This window comes from Pseudophryne corroboree, chromosome 2 (genome assembly GCF_028390025.1).
Source record: "Pseudophryne corroboree isolate aPseCor3 chromosome 2, aPseCor3.hap2, whole genome shotgun sequence".
In the NCBI taxonomy this organism is placed as follows: Eukaryota; Metazoa; Chordata; class Amphibia; order Anura; family Myobatrachidae; genus Pseudophryne; species Pseudophryne corroboree.
The window spans coordinates 380,360,848-380,375,733 of NC_086445.1; the positions used below are offsets into that span (position 1 = coordinate 380,360,848).

At 42.5% G+C, this 14,886-nt stretch overlaps 1 protein-coding gene across 3 annotated transcripts in view; it reads right to left on the reverse strand.

The window, feature by feature from the left end:
* Positions 1-5,225: 5,225 nt before the first annotated feature.
* NALCN (sodium leak channel, non-selective) overlaps positions 5,226-14,886 on the reverse strand; it is a 1,296,054-nt gene continuing 1,286,393 nt past the window's right edge. For all 3 annotated transcript variants that reach the window (XM_063953246.1, XM_063953245.1, XM_063953244.1), the window contains 2 exons: positions 8,089-8,206; positions 5,226-7,745 (listed from right to left, as the gene is read on the reverse strand). In XM_063953246.1, the coding sequence (XP_063809316.1) occupies positions 7,552-7,745; positions 8,089-8,206 (312 nt within the window). In that variant the 3' untranslated portion in view covers positions 5,226-7,551. The remainder of the gene's footprint in view (positions 7,746-8,088; positions 8,207-14,886) is intronic.

Genomic DNA, 14,886 nt, shown 5'->3' on the forward strand with positions numbered 1-14,886 from the left:
CTTTGTGAGCACTTGCCTGTGGCTGTCAGGGACTCAGCGCTCCGCTCCCCCATAGTCAGCACGCCACGGCCACCTCAGCCCACAATGCTCCGCTGCCCAGAAGAAATCCTTTTCACGGTTGGGACCCAGACTGAGAGCAACCGAGGAGTGCCACTGGGATCTGGGTGAGTAAAACAATGTTTTTTATTTTGCCAGCAGGTGAGAGCGCAATTTTCATTTTGCCCTGGGTGCCAAAACCTCTAGTTACACCCCTGGATAACAGTTTACATATGTAGCTTTCTTAACCTTTTCAGTGCGTCCCAGGTGTGCTTCATAAACTACAGCTACTGCTTTCTATTAATTTGTAAAAGTTTAAATTTTTAATTCTTCTACTTCATTTTAGACACAGAATATTGGGTTTATTACAGGGGCGTAGCTATACCGATGGGGCCCCATAGCAGGCTTTAATTTCTTAGCACTGATGTTGGGAGTATGTGTGGCTATGGTCTAGGGATGTCCCAGCATAACAGTGGGCGGGTCAGGCCCTAGAGGCGGTCCGGGTACCTGAACAGCAGCACTCCCTGCACTTACTATAGCTACACCCTTGGATTATTAATAATCTAATAAAATAGGACAGTTTGTAGTAGAGACTAATGAACACAGTTATTTAGCAGTGTACTTAGAAAATGGTTCACTGATCACCTCTCAGCAGCCTTATGTTTCTGATCTCTTCAATATCGCTGATGGTTCTCAAATTAGATTTACATTTTTCTGAACTGAAAGATTACTGAAAATCCCACAAGTCATATTTTTTCCAAAGACAATTATAAAATAATGCTGCAATAAGTACAAGATGTAACAGTTATGAACTATAATAGAAAAATATTATATGTGTGTGTGTTACATAATAGTCTGCCAGAGCTACAATGAATATATATTATCATAATTTGGATGCAAGTAACAAGCACTTCCGACTAAGAATATAACAGAAAAGTGCATTTCTGCAAATGGGACACGTTTAATTTGCCGCCAGCCAGAATCCCGCCGCACCAGGGCTATTCCCACTCATGGGTAACCACAGCACCCATAAAGTGAAAATAGATCCTGTGGTGAGCTCAGTGGGCCCGCAAGGGGACTCTTAGCGCTCGCCCTGCCGGCATTCTGGCGGGCGGGATGCTGCTGTCAGAATATTGACAACCGGCATCACGCCCACCGGTAAAACATACTGAATCCCTGCAAACATATCTAGGAATCAATCCTGAGTAGTTTACAAACTAGTTTGATTAATGCAAAATCTAAAATGATAACTTGATAAATATGAAAGTTAGTAGACCACTAACCCCCAATATATGTTTAAATATGATCCATATAGTTTATGCATATTTTCAGCTCAGTAATACCCAGCCTTTTATATAATAATGTAAAATACAGGATATTCTTGCACCTTAAAATATTATTGTATTAATTAAATCTGAAGGTTTTAATTTTGGACAATAATCTTAATTAAGGAAAATTGTGTGAATCCCTGATTATTAGTCACTTGAGTCTCATTGTAAGTCTGGCTGCATGATATGACGAATGGATATTGTAGTTTGTGTTATACTGTTTTCCACACAGACTGTGGAAACTTCACACTGGACTTTAAGCATCTTGGATTGTATGCCTCTCCATTCTTCCTCCATACTCTTGAACCTTGGTTTCCAGTCTGTGTTGATTTGGGGAGCCATGTAATCTGCTGGTGTTGGTCCACTGTGCCTTATTATGTCTAGAGTCAACGCAGCCATCTACCAGGACATTTTAGAGCACTTCATGCTTCCTTCAGCAGACAAGCTCTATGGAGATGCTGACTTAATTTTCCAGCAGGATTTAGCACCTGCCCACACTGCCAAAAGTACCAAAACCTGGTTCAATGACCGTGGTATTACTGTGCAGGATTGGCCAGCAAACTCGCCTGACCTGAACCCCATAGAGAATCTATGGGACAATGCCAAGAGAAAGATGTGAGACATGAGACCAAACAATGCAAAAGAGCTGAAGGCCGATATTGAAGCATCCTGGTCTTCCATAACACCCCAGCAGTGCCACAGGCTGATAGAATCAATGCCACGCCGCACTGAGGCAGTAATTCATGCAAAAGGGGCACAAACCAAGTACTGAGTACGTATGCATGATTATACTTTTAGAGGGCTGACAATTCTGTATTTACAATACTCTTTTTTATAGAGTTTATGTAATATTCTAATTTTCTGAGATTTTGGATTTGGGGTTTTCTTAAACTGTAAGCCACAATCTTCAAAATTATAACAATTAAAGGCTTGAAATATCTCAGTTTGCATGTAATGAGTCAATATAATATATTAGTTTCACCTTTTAAGTTGAATTACTGAAATAAATGAATTTTTGCACAATATTCTAATTTTCTGAGTTTCACCTGTATATTGTAGACAAAGTCACATTGTTGACAATATACTTTCACTTTCAATCCTTGAGTGACGAACATTCTTTCTGCCTACGTATACGTGCTACCTGGCATGTTCGGAATCGTATATGACAATGAGTGCCGGGATAATACAGTATATCTATATTATATATCATGCGCAGAACCCAGTACTCAGATAAAACTATTCACCGGTCCCTTCTAGAATAAATCAGTATACACAGAATGGAAGTGGTACTCAGAGAACTTCATAAAGCAAGATAACAGACACTGTACCCACCACTGTACAGTTCTTACGTTTCGGAATTTATTATTCCTTCTTCAGAGAATTCTCTAAAGAAGGAATAATAGATTAGATTAGATCCACAGCAGCAGCCAGTGCAGTGTAAAAGGAGGAGGCTGCATACAGAGACATATTTCAGTTTTTTGCTAGATGAATTCAGTGGCACCCACCAGGGTCTGGCACCCCTAGGCAGCTGCCTAAAGCTACCTAATGGTAGAGCCAGACCTGGTAGTGCCCTAGTTCATTTTATGCCCCATAGTAGTGCCTTAGTTCATTTTATAAACTGCACTGTATCCTAGTTAATGTTATGCATCATAGCAGTTCCCCAGTTCACACTGTACCACAGAGTACCCTCCGTTCACATTATGCCACGGTGCTTAGCGGGCATTTACGGGACCTGATAGAGAACTTTATGACTTGGGTGCAGTTGAGTCAGTCGGTGGACACCAAAAGTCTCTTGGCCCCGAAGGAATGCTATACATGCAAATAACTTCCTCCTACGCAGGTAAGTTTAAGTGTATAGCAAATTAGTAGTTTATTCAACACTAACAGATTCCATATATCACCTATCTTTTGCGCAGGACATGACTGAACAACTGCTATTGTGGGAGTAGTCTTATAAATGATACATGCAGATCTCCAAAGACATGCAGAGCATCAGCCGCTGTTCTGCTGATGGCCATGGAACCTGCTGAATTTATACATGGCTGACTGTGGCGTCTAAGATGATCTCTGCTCTTCTTTCATCCATGTCTTTTAAAAAAAAATGTCTGCCATGGTCGCTGCTTTTAATATTCTCATTTTATTCTCACTTTCACCAGCCAGCTTGTGAGTCTGGTACTCTGCTGTACTGTACCCTGCCTGCTCTGATTTGTTGGCTAATGAATCACGTTTCTGGGTGTTATTTATCATTTCTAAGCTACGTCACGCTTGCTCCAAGGATTTTTCTCCTGATAGTCTGACATCTTTGTAAACTTGAATGACTCATCTTTGCCTTTCATTTTACATATTGGCACCTCTTCTAATTTTATTCTTTTTTAAATAAGTTTGGGTTTTTTCATCATCCTCTTCCAATTTTCTCCTCCAAGTATCTAGATTGATTGAAATCACATTCTCCTTTGTTTTACTGAATTCTGATTGATATATTGCAAATGAGCCAGTGGTGTTTAGCAAGTAAGCCCGGTCATGCATTTGAAGGATAAAATGTGTTTTACCAGTTTGTTGTATTCACTGTGCCTCTCCCTGCAGTTTGGAAGCCTGACTGATCAAATCAGAACACCTGTGAAGGCCTAACTTTTTAATGACAAGCAGGGAGTGTGGTTGGTCTGTCAACCTGGGAAAGGGAGGAGGAAACTAAGGGAAATAAGGCCTGTTTGGGCCATTTGCCTGCACACACATGCCCACTGCGCGTGCACTTGTTCTGCAGTGCGTGCACATGTACGCACTTTGCGTATGGTCGCTCCCGCGGTCCTGCGCATCGGCGCGTGGTATGGGTATTTACGGCAGAGTTTGTGTACGCATGGAGGGCCATCAGAACACATTACATATTTAATCCAAATAGTGCACAATGTACACATAGTCTCCTTGCACCACATCAGAAAGTTATAGCTGTTTAAATGGTTGCAGAACAAAGGGATTCACCTTTACAGGATAAGAGGGGACAGACTAAGGTTATAAGGTGGTATTTGGTATCCAGCTGTAGGGTATTTTAAGGGAAACATTCCGGTGTTGGTCTGCGGAAGATCGCATGTTCCTGCGGATAGTTATGTGCAGAATATAGATATAAACTGTACTTACTGTATATTATGTATGCGGCGGGAATCAAGAGGAGACCACCCACAAGAGCAGTTGAGAAAGACATCGCCTACCTTTTCAAATCAACCTATGACCTCTCCTGTACTGTAAAGGTGCATCCCTGTGTCCAATGGACAAAGGGATTACAGTATACATTGTATTGCTTTTGGAAGACTTGTATAAATAAAGCCTGCTGCAGAGCGGCCAGGCACAAGACTCACAACGTTATCTATTTGATTACGGAGGACTGGAACAGGAAGCGCACGCGAATATTCTCACGTATGTATATTGACCTGTAGCCATTATTCTGTTATATATATATATTGTTTGTATTGTAGTGTATAATTTGTATTGTAAACCCCCTTTCAGAAATAATCCACTGTGGTGTCGGAACCCAGCGGTTAATCACAATTGGTGTCGTGTCCTCATTGCCCTGCTAAGGTTTAAAGAGTATTATTATTGTTATTATTGCATTGCATTGCTGTATAAGGTTTTAAGTGTATCTCTGGGTGTGTACGCGCTGAGAGTACTTTGTACCGTCAGCGCGGCGTGTGTACGCAAAGTCCGTACACTGTACGGGACTCTGTCCGCAAATAGCGTAAAAGGTGCGTAGAGTGTGAACTAATCATAGCAGCCGCAGCGGCTAAAGGTTTAAAGTGTATTGACGGTGTGTTTAAGGTATAGCTTTTATTCCTGTAAAGATAATCGACATTATCAATATATATATATATATATACATACACAAACCATTTATTATCGGTACATATAATATATAAAAAAAGCACGAAATAAAGGCATACAACTGCTTAACAAAACAACCATGGCGTAAAACTTCCGTCCTCAGTTGTTGAGAGGAAAAGTTCACCTTATTACTACTATATTGGGGAATATTGGCGTGGAAAAGAGCTTAGATGCTCCTGACTAGTATTCTGCTCTTATGACATGGTTTGTATACTGTATATGATTATAGTACTGAAGTAGCAGTCTAAAAGCCTGGATAAGTTTGAGGGTGCACAGATGGACTGCAATGAACATTGTCAATACAACTTATTGGGTGGCTGTCATGGTTTGTCCAAACATCTGTGTCAAAATGGCAGACTGTGATGTCAAACTGCTACAGCTTATTATGTCTGAAGAAGGATTTTATACACGAAGAATCAATAACAGTGTCTTTGGTGTGCAAGTCCCAAAAACAGGTAGAACATCTCCAAGGTTCTACTAATCTCATGACGAAATGCTGGGGCTACATGGTGGGGATTAGATGTAATGTCCACTCTTCCATTAGATGGCCCTGAATCTTTCATATGTCTATATTGTTTATTATAATTATCTATATATTATTAATAGCAGAAGAATGACTTTTAAGAGTGACATATTTCTATGATGCTGGTGTCTGAGTAGGGCACATCATATACCAAATTAAAGGTCTTGGTCCGTAGATTTGCAGAAAAATATTAGCGTTGTACTGTAATTTCGGAGTAATATGGCAAAAACGTCTGCCTGCCATTTGCAATGCATCACAATTGTGCTCTGGAAAATGTGACAGTTGGTGAACTCTCCCTGTTCACCTGCTGGATCACCTGGAACATGTGACCTGCTGGGTGGTCTGGAAACTGTGACTAGACTCCTAAGGTGGTGAAAAGGTGCAAAAGGTGGTGAAAAGGTGTTCCGTCCAGCAAACCTTTGCCCAGTTGAAACTGGGCACATCAGCTAGTTATTATTATTATTATTATTTCTATACAGCTTTGCAGAATGTCATGTAATAATTATGTACATCTCTATATTATCTCACATTATATATACTGTCATTCTTTTTAAAATATGTATTTATATCTTCTTCACATTTTAAGCAGGTAAGTCCAGAATCCTGCAGCAGCCTTCCACACAAAAGGGGATCTGAGATTAGCAATAGGATTTGGAGAAATACTTCTCCAAATCTACTAACCAAAGTGCACTGCCATACCGTATCAGAATACTGACCATTGTTACGGTGGGGTGCTGAGTGGAACATTTAGGACTCCCTATGACAGGAAGGTAATAAACTTTTAAATAAGTAAAATAAAAAAATAAAATTTTAATCTACCTTATTTTACCGTAAATAAAGGCATATTTTTTATAAATTTAACACATCATTTTAAATAATTTTTTTTAAACAAAATTAAAATAAATTCTTAATATGTCTTTGTTGTTTCAATTAGATTTTTTTTCCAGGTGAACTTACTGTAAGTGTGACATACATTATACCAAAATTAATTACAGAAGTGTACCTTTCACTGTCATACACAGGTTATGACAAATACTCTTTTTAGCACAATATAAATTATCTTAACATAGCATATTACAATTATATTAAATATAAATTAATTTACAATAGTCAATATTAGCAATGTTTGGCGTTGTACATTCTTGTATATATTAGGCATAAAGAGTCATGAAAAAAACCAAAATGTGAAATACTGTATATTCTAAAGGCTGCAAATGTGGGTGTTAATGCGAGCAGTTCTTTCATGTCTTTTGGTTAATGTCCCAGTGACCGTATAGTAAAGCCACATCCAGTTTTTTATATGTGCCAACACAAATAGATACCTACCAGCAGTATAGAGCAATATTCTGGTGGCAAATGCTTGGAATTGCACGATAGAGGTGTGGTAGTTTATACGTGGATCAGGATACGGTGTTGTGGATCTAGAACGTGGGCTAAGCTGTTCCAGTATTCTGTGAATGCTGGGAAATTTGCCAATGACAGATAAGCGATTTTACTCATACTGTAACGCATATTTTAAACTTGGATGGTAAAACAATTCCTGAATCCCAGACCATGGTTTTCTTCCTACAGGTACTCCTGTGATGAAGGGGCATGTTTGCTCCAAAGTAATAATTAATAAGCGTTGGGTTCCTCTAGAGAAGGGTTTCTGTGCTGTTACACTGTTTGTTTCCTACAGGTACTCCAGTGATGAAGTGGCATGTTTGTCAAAAAGTAATATTAATAAGTATTGGTTTCCTATAGAGAAGGCTTTCTGTGCTGTTACACTGCAGTGTGAGTTTACTTTGCATTGTCCTACATATCAAGGAGGTCATCTCCACTTTCATCGCTCTCCACAGTAAGTTGCCTTGTCCACCATTTCTTGACTTCTGAACCACAAGAGGCAGCATCAGACATAGCGTTCATCTTACACACTACAGACTTCATAGTAGAGCGACCTCCAAATCGCAGATTAACAGAAGATACAGAGTGACTTATAGGTTTTGGTGCTGTTAAAAAGAAAGAAAAAAAAAGCCACAGAACATTCTTTACTTTCAAAACGTTTTTTTTTTGTTTTTTTTTTACAACATTTCCTTTTTAATACTATTAGTTTAATATATATCTGATGGTCTTCAAATAAGAAGAGGTTATCCATGGATTTTTTTTAAGACTGCTATATAATGAATCTATGTTCTTGTGATGTAAAGAAATTAATTCTGTGGAATGATAGTTTAATTATTAATATTATATTGTGTTCTTCATCTGTGAAACCTTAACCAATAATGTAAATGACTTGAAATATGGGAGAAGACACCTGTGCATGTTGATTGATGGTGCATTTTATTCACCCACCTGCTGGTAGATGCCATTGGCCGAACCTTCTGGAACGTTTTCCAGCCTCGATAGAGTCTTGCCGATAACTTCCTCTATCAGAAAGTGTTGGGCTTAAAAGCTGCTGTTGGCTACTTGTCTATGGAACAGATAAAATAATATTGGCTTCTGCATAAATACACCAATTATTATTCTATTTTTACAATAGTAGAAGTAAAATGAACAATTTTGCTGAATATCTTGAAAATAACTAGGACGCATAGCCACAGGTTATTACAGCTGTGTAAAATACATTAGCAAAAACTAGACAGTTTACTTGGAGCACCAAAACCAAAATTTGATGGTATGGACCACAGGGTAGAAATCACACTGTGTGTACACAACCAAAATTAAGCAATATGGCAGCTAAATATATATCCTGTCATTGGTAAACAAGATTTCCATGCATCAGACATTGCTACAACAATACTGTATATAACTTAAAGAGAAGGCATCATCAAATCACTGCTAAAATATATGTATCCTAACCAGAAGCCTGAAGGGGGCCTACAAAACTGGCACCTCTGCAGCGGGATGTGGTCATGTGACCGGCGCTTGGGATCCCGGTGCTCACCATGCCGACACCGGGATCCCAAGTGATTAAAATGCCACCAGACAAAATGACGACCCGCAGGGACTATTCCCACTCGAGCCCGCAAGGGGTTTAGTTGCGTTCGCCACTTCGCCGGCATTCTGCTGCCAAGATCCCGGGGTCGGTATGTTGACCGCCAGGATCCCCAGCGCCGGTCTCCCAACCCCTCTCCAACCTCTGCACACCGGCCCTTGTTCACACCTGCTCAGGATACCTCTATGACCTGATTGTTAAATACTGTACTGTAATAGCCCTTGCAGTTTAGTGAACCAAGTGGAAAATGTTGGTCAATATTCCTAGTAGCTAGATCTAAAAGAATATTGTCAAAATGTGTTTACACCTTTCTGATATATCCAGTAATAATTTCAAAACAAAAACAGATGACAGATATTCTTCACCCCATCACTTCTAAGACAAAACGACTGTACTTCAATGTGATTATTTAAAGCTTTAAATGGGAAAATTAAAGTGATAATTTATTTTGAAAATATGTCTGGTCATTAAACAGATGTAGCTGGGTGCACCTTCCCTGGCGCACACATTGTAGGAGCGACTAGCTGCGCCAGGTTGTGACTATTCACACCCACAAATAGGCAATGCATTGTCTATAAGCTGCGGGTGCAAATATATACGTACCGCAGAAATGTAGTCTCGGGTGCGAATAGCCGCAGCTCAGGTGAGTCTGGCTATATGTGTACTATAATATTAATTAATGTGTGCACCTGTATGTGTGTCTTGTGACTTTTTCTTTTCTAGGTAAAATGGGAAATCAAGTAATAATTTATGCTCCCATTTATCAATGGTTTTTGCTATCAAAAAATCAACATTGATAATTACCTGTTTGCTTATTTAACCCCCCACTCCACAGCGCTGTTTTAAGTCAGCGCTATTTGTTTTTCTTTCCCTCATAGAAATTACATGTCAAGTTTATTTAACAGCGAGCAGTGTTCCCCACTTACTGCTCGTTGTGCTAAGTCAAGCGCCCAGGTTTTGTTGTCTGTTAATTAGCGCTCACTGGTGCTACAGTTCCTGAAGCAGTGGGGATAAGGTATCGGAGCCGGGAAAGGATGGAAGTAGGACCCAGACGGCTAGTCTGCTGCCTCCCTCCAGCTCACCCCCTCTTCCAACACACACGTTACCGCTCACCTGCAGCAGCTTCATCGCTGAATTCTTGTTTAATACCGCAGTGGGCGGTAACATTAAATAACATATAAAATAAGATTTTAAACCTACCGGTAAATCTTTTTCTCGTAGTCCGTAGAGGATGCTGGGACTCCGTAAGGACCATGGGGATAGACGAGCTCCGCAGGAGGCATGGGCACTTCAAGAAAGACTTTGGATCTGGGTGTGCACTGGCTCCTCCCTCCATGCCCCTCCTCCAGACCCCAGTTAGAGAAACTGTGCCCAGAGGAGACGGACAGTACGAGGAAAGGATTTTTGTTAATCCAAGGGCAAGATTCATACCAGCTACACCAATCACACCGTATAACTTGTGATATACTAACCAGTTAACAGTATGAAAACAACATAGCATCAGTCCAAGACCGATGAAAACTATAACATAACCCTTATGTAAGCAAACTATATACAAGTCTTGCAGAAGAAGTCCGCACTTGGGACGGGCGCCCAGCATCCTCTACGGACTACGAGAAAAAGATTTACCGGTAGGTTTAAAATCTTATTTTCTCTAACGTCCTAGAGGATGCTGGGACTCCGTAAGGACCATGGGGATTATACCAAAGCTCCCAAACGGGCGGGAGAGTGCGGATGACTCTGCAGCATCGATTGAGCAAACAGGAGGTCCTCCTCAGCCAGGGTATCAAACTTATAGAACTTTGCAAAGGTGTTTGACCCCGACCAAGTAGCAGCTCGGCACAGCTGTAGTGCCGAGACCCCTCGGGCAGCCGCCCAAGATGAGCCCACCTTCCTAGTGGAATGGGCCTTTACCGATTTTGGTAACGGCAATCCTGCCGTAGAATGCGCCTGCTGAATCGTGTTACAGATCCAGCGAGCAATAGTCTGCTTTGAAGCAGGGCCGCCGACCTTGTTGGCTGCATACAGGACAAACAGTGCTTCTGTTTTTCTGATCCTAGCCGTTCTGGCCACGTCATTTTTCAAAGCCCTGACCACATCAAGGGACTCAGAATCCTTCAAGTCACGTGTAGCCACAGGCACGACAATAGGTTGGTTCATATGAAAGGATGAGACCACCTTAGGTAGGAACTGAGGACGGGTCCGCAATTCCGCTCTATCCATATGGAAAACCAGATAGGGGCTTTTATGTGATAAAGCCGCTAATTCCGAAACTCGCCTAGCCGAAGCCAGGGCTAACAACATGACCACCTTCCAAGTGAGATATTTCAACTCCACTGTTCTAAGTGGTTCAAACCAATGTGACTTAAGGAAACTTAAGGAAACTTAACACCACGTTAAGGTCCCAAGGCGCCACCGGAGGTACAATAGGAGGCTGAATATGCAGTACTCCCTTCACAAAAGTCTGTACTTCAGGTAGAGATGCCAGTTCCTTTTGAAAGAAAATGGATAAGGCCGAAATCTGAACTTTAATGGAGCCTAATTTTAGGCCCAAATTCACTCCAGTTTGTAGGAAGTGAAGAAAACGGCCTAGATGGAATTCTTCCGTAGGAGCATTCCTGGCCTCACACCAAGAAACATATTTTCGCCATATTCGGTGATAATGTTTAGATGTCACGTCCTTCCTAGCCATTATTAGCGTAGGAATGACCTCATCCGGAATACCTTTTTCCGCTAGGATCCGGCGTTCAACCACCATGCCGTCAAATGCAGCCGCGGTAAGTCTTGGAACAGACAGGGACCATGTTGCAACAGGTCCTGTCTTAGAGGAAGAGGCCACGGATCTTCTGTGAGCATTTCCTGCAGATCCGGATACCAGGCCCTTCGTGGCCAATCCGGAACAATGATTATTGTTCTCACTCCTCTTTTTCTTATTATTCTCAACACCTTGGGTATGAGAGGAAGAGGAGGTAATACATAGACCGACTGGAACACCCACAGTGTCACTAGGGCGTCCACAGCTACTGCCTGAGGATCTCTTGACCTGGCGCAATACCTTTGTAGCTTTTTGTTGAGATGGGACGCCATCATGTCTATTTGGGGCAGTCCCCACCGACTTGCAATCTGTGCGAAGACTTCCTGATGAAGTCCCCACTCTCCCGGATGCAGGTCGTGTCTGCTGAGGAAGTCTGCTTCCCAGTTGTCCACTCCCGGAATGAACACTGCTGACAGTGCGCTTACATGATTCTCTGCCCAGCGAAGAATTCTGGTGGCTTCCGCCATCGCCACTCAGCTCCTTGTGCTGTCCTGGCGGTTTACATGAGCTACTGCGGTGACGTTGTCTGACTGGATCAGAACTGGTCGGTCGCGAAGTAAGGTCTCCGCTTGACGTAGGGCGTTGTATATGGCCCTTAGTTCCAGGATGTTGATGTGAAGACAAGTCTCTTGACTTGACCAAAGGCCTTGGAAATTTCTTCCCTGTGTGACTGCACCCCAACTTCGGAGGCTCGCGTCCGTGGTCACCAGGATCCGATCCTGAATGCCGAACCTGCGGCCCTTTAGAAGGTGAGCACTCTGCAGCCACCACAGGAGAGATACCCTGGCCCTGGGGGACAGGGTGATCCGCTGATGCATTTGCAGATGTGACCCGGACCATTTGTCCAATAGGTCCCATTGGAAAGTCCTTGCATGGAGCCTGCCAAAGGGAATGGCTTCGTACGTCGCCACCATTTTTCCCAGGACTTGAGTGCAATGATGCACTGACACTTGTTTCGGCTTCAACAGGTTCTTGACTAGAGTCATGAGTTCCTGAGCTTTTTCTATCGGAAGAAAAACCCTTTTCTGGTCTGTATCCAGAATCATGCCCAAGAAAGTCAGACGAGTCGTAGGAACCAACTGTGACTTCGGGATATTGAGAATCCAGCCGTGTTTCTGTAACACCTTCAGTGAAAGTGACACGCTGTTCAACAACTGCTCTTTTGATCTCGCCCTTATTAGGAGATCGTCCAAGTATGGGATAATTGTGACTCCTTGCTTGCGTAGGAGCACCATCATTCCCGCCAATTACCCTCAAATTGGTAATGACAATACCGTACCGTAATTCTCAGGTACGCCTGATGGGGTGGATAAATGGGAACATGAAGGTATGCAGCCTTTATGTCTAGATACACCATAAAATCCCCCCCTTCCAGGCTGGCGATGATCGCTCTGAGCGATTCCACCTTGAATTTGAACCTTTTCAAGTATAGGTTCAGAGATTTTAATTTTAAAATAAGTCTGACCGAACCGTCCAGTTTCGGGACTACAGCCAAGGTTGAGTAATATCCCCTTCCTTGTTGAAGGAGGGGAACCTTGAGCACCACCTGTTGGAGATAAAATGTGTGAATTGTATTTAATATTATCTCCCTTTCTGGGGGAGAAGCCGGTAGGGCCGATAAGGAAAACCGGCGAGGAGGCACCTCTTCGAATTCCAGCTTGTAACCCTGAGAAACAATTTCTATTGCCCAGGGATCCACCTGTGAGTGAACTCAGATGTGGCTGAAGAGTCGAAGACGTGCTCCCACTGGGGCGGACTCCCTTAGCGGAGCCCCAGCGTCATGGATTTAGTAGAGGCCGGGGAGGACTTCTGTTCCTGGGAACTAGCTGTGCCCTGCGCCCTTACCTCTGGTAAGAAAGGACGCTCCTCGTACTTTCTTGTTTTTTTACGACCAAAGGGACTGCATTTGATAATGTCGTGCTTTCTTAGGCTGTGAGGTATTATAAGGCAAAAGATCAGATTTACCAGCTATAGCTGTGGAGACCAGGTCCAAGAGCCCTTCTCCACCCAATTCCTCACCCTTGTAAGGTAAAACCTCCACATGCACCTGGCCATTGCATGTTCCACAAGACACGTCTAGCAGAAATCGACATAGCGTTGACTCTAGAACCCAGTAGACCAATGTCTCTTTGAGCATGTCTTATATATAAGACAGCATCTTTTATATATCCTAGGGTCAATAACATGGTATCCTTATCTAGGGTTTCAATCTCCTCTGATAAGGTATCTGTCCAAGCTGCTACAGCGCTATAAACCCCTGCCGACACAATCGCCGGTCTGAGTAGTGTACCAGAATGTGTGTAAATGGACTTCAAAGTACTTTTCTGCATGCTATCTGCAGGATCCCTGAGGGTAGCTGTATCTTGGTATGTCAGTGCTACCTTTTGGGTAAACGTGTCAACGCCTTGTCCACCTTAGGGGAGGATTCCCATCGTATCCTGTCCCTAGCAGGGAAAGGATACGCCATGAGAATTCTTTTGGGGAACTGCAGTTTCTTGTCTGGAGATTCCCGCTCTTTTTCACACAATTCATTTGGTTCATGAGAGGGGGGAAATGTTATCTCAGCTTTCTTCTCCTTAAACATGTGTACCCTCGTGTCAGGGACAGATGGGTCATCAGTGATATGCAAAACATCTTTTATTACAATAATCATATATTGAATACTTTTCTGCCAGTTTTGGCTGTAACTTTGCATCATCGTAGTCGACACTGGAGCCAGACTCCGTGTCGGTATCAGTGTCCATTATTTTGGATAGTGGGCGTTTTGAGACTCTGAAGGTCCGTGCGACATAGGGACAGACATGGGTAGATTCCCTGTCTGTTCTCTAATCTTTTGTGCAATAAATTTACCTCAGCACTTAATTCCACATATCCAGTCAGGTGTCGGCGTTGTCGACGGAGACACCACACACACACACATTTGCTCCGTCTCCTCCTTAGAAGAGCCTTTTACCTCAGACATGTCGACACACATGTACCGACACACCACACACTCAGGGAATCCTCTTATCTGAAGACAGTTCCCCCACAAGGCCCTTTGGAGAGACAGAGAGAGAGTATGCCAGCACACACCCAGCGCTAATACCCCAGGAAAAAATAGGATTTTGGTACTTACCAGGTAAATCCTTTTCTTTGAATCCATAGGGGGCACTGGAGTACTCTTGGGATATGGACGGGCTTCCGTAGGAACAGCACTGAATATTTAAATTTAGAACACTCCACCCCTCCATATCCCCGAGTACCTCAGTGTTTTTTACTGAGCCGAACAGGAACTATAGAGAGGTTTGGAGTATTACATATAACATAACGGACAATAACGAAGTTGACACATAACGTTACT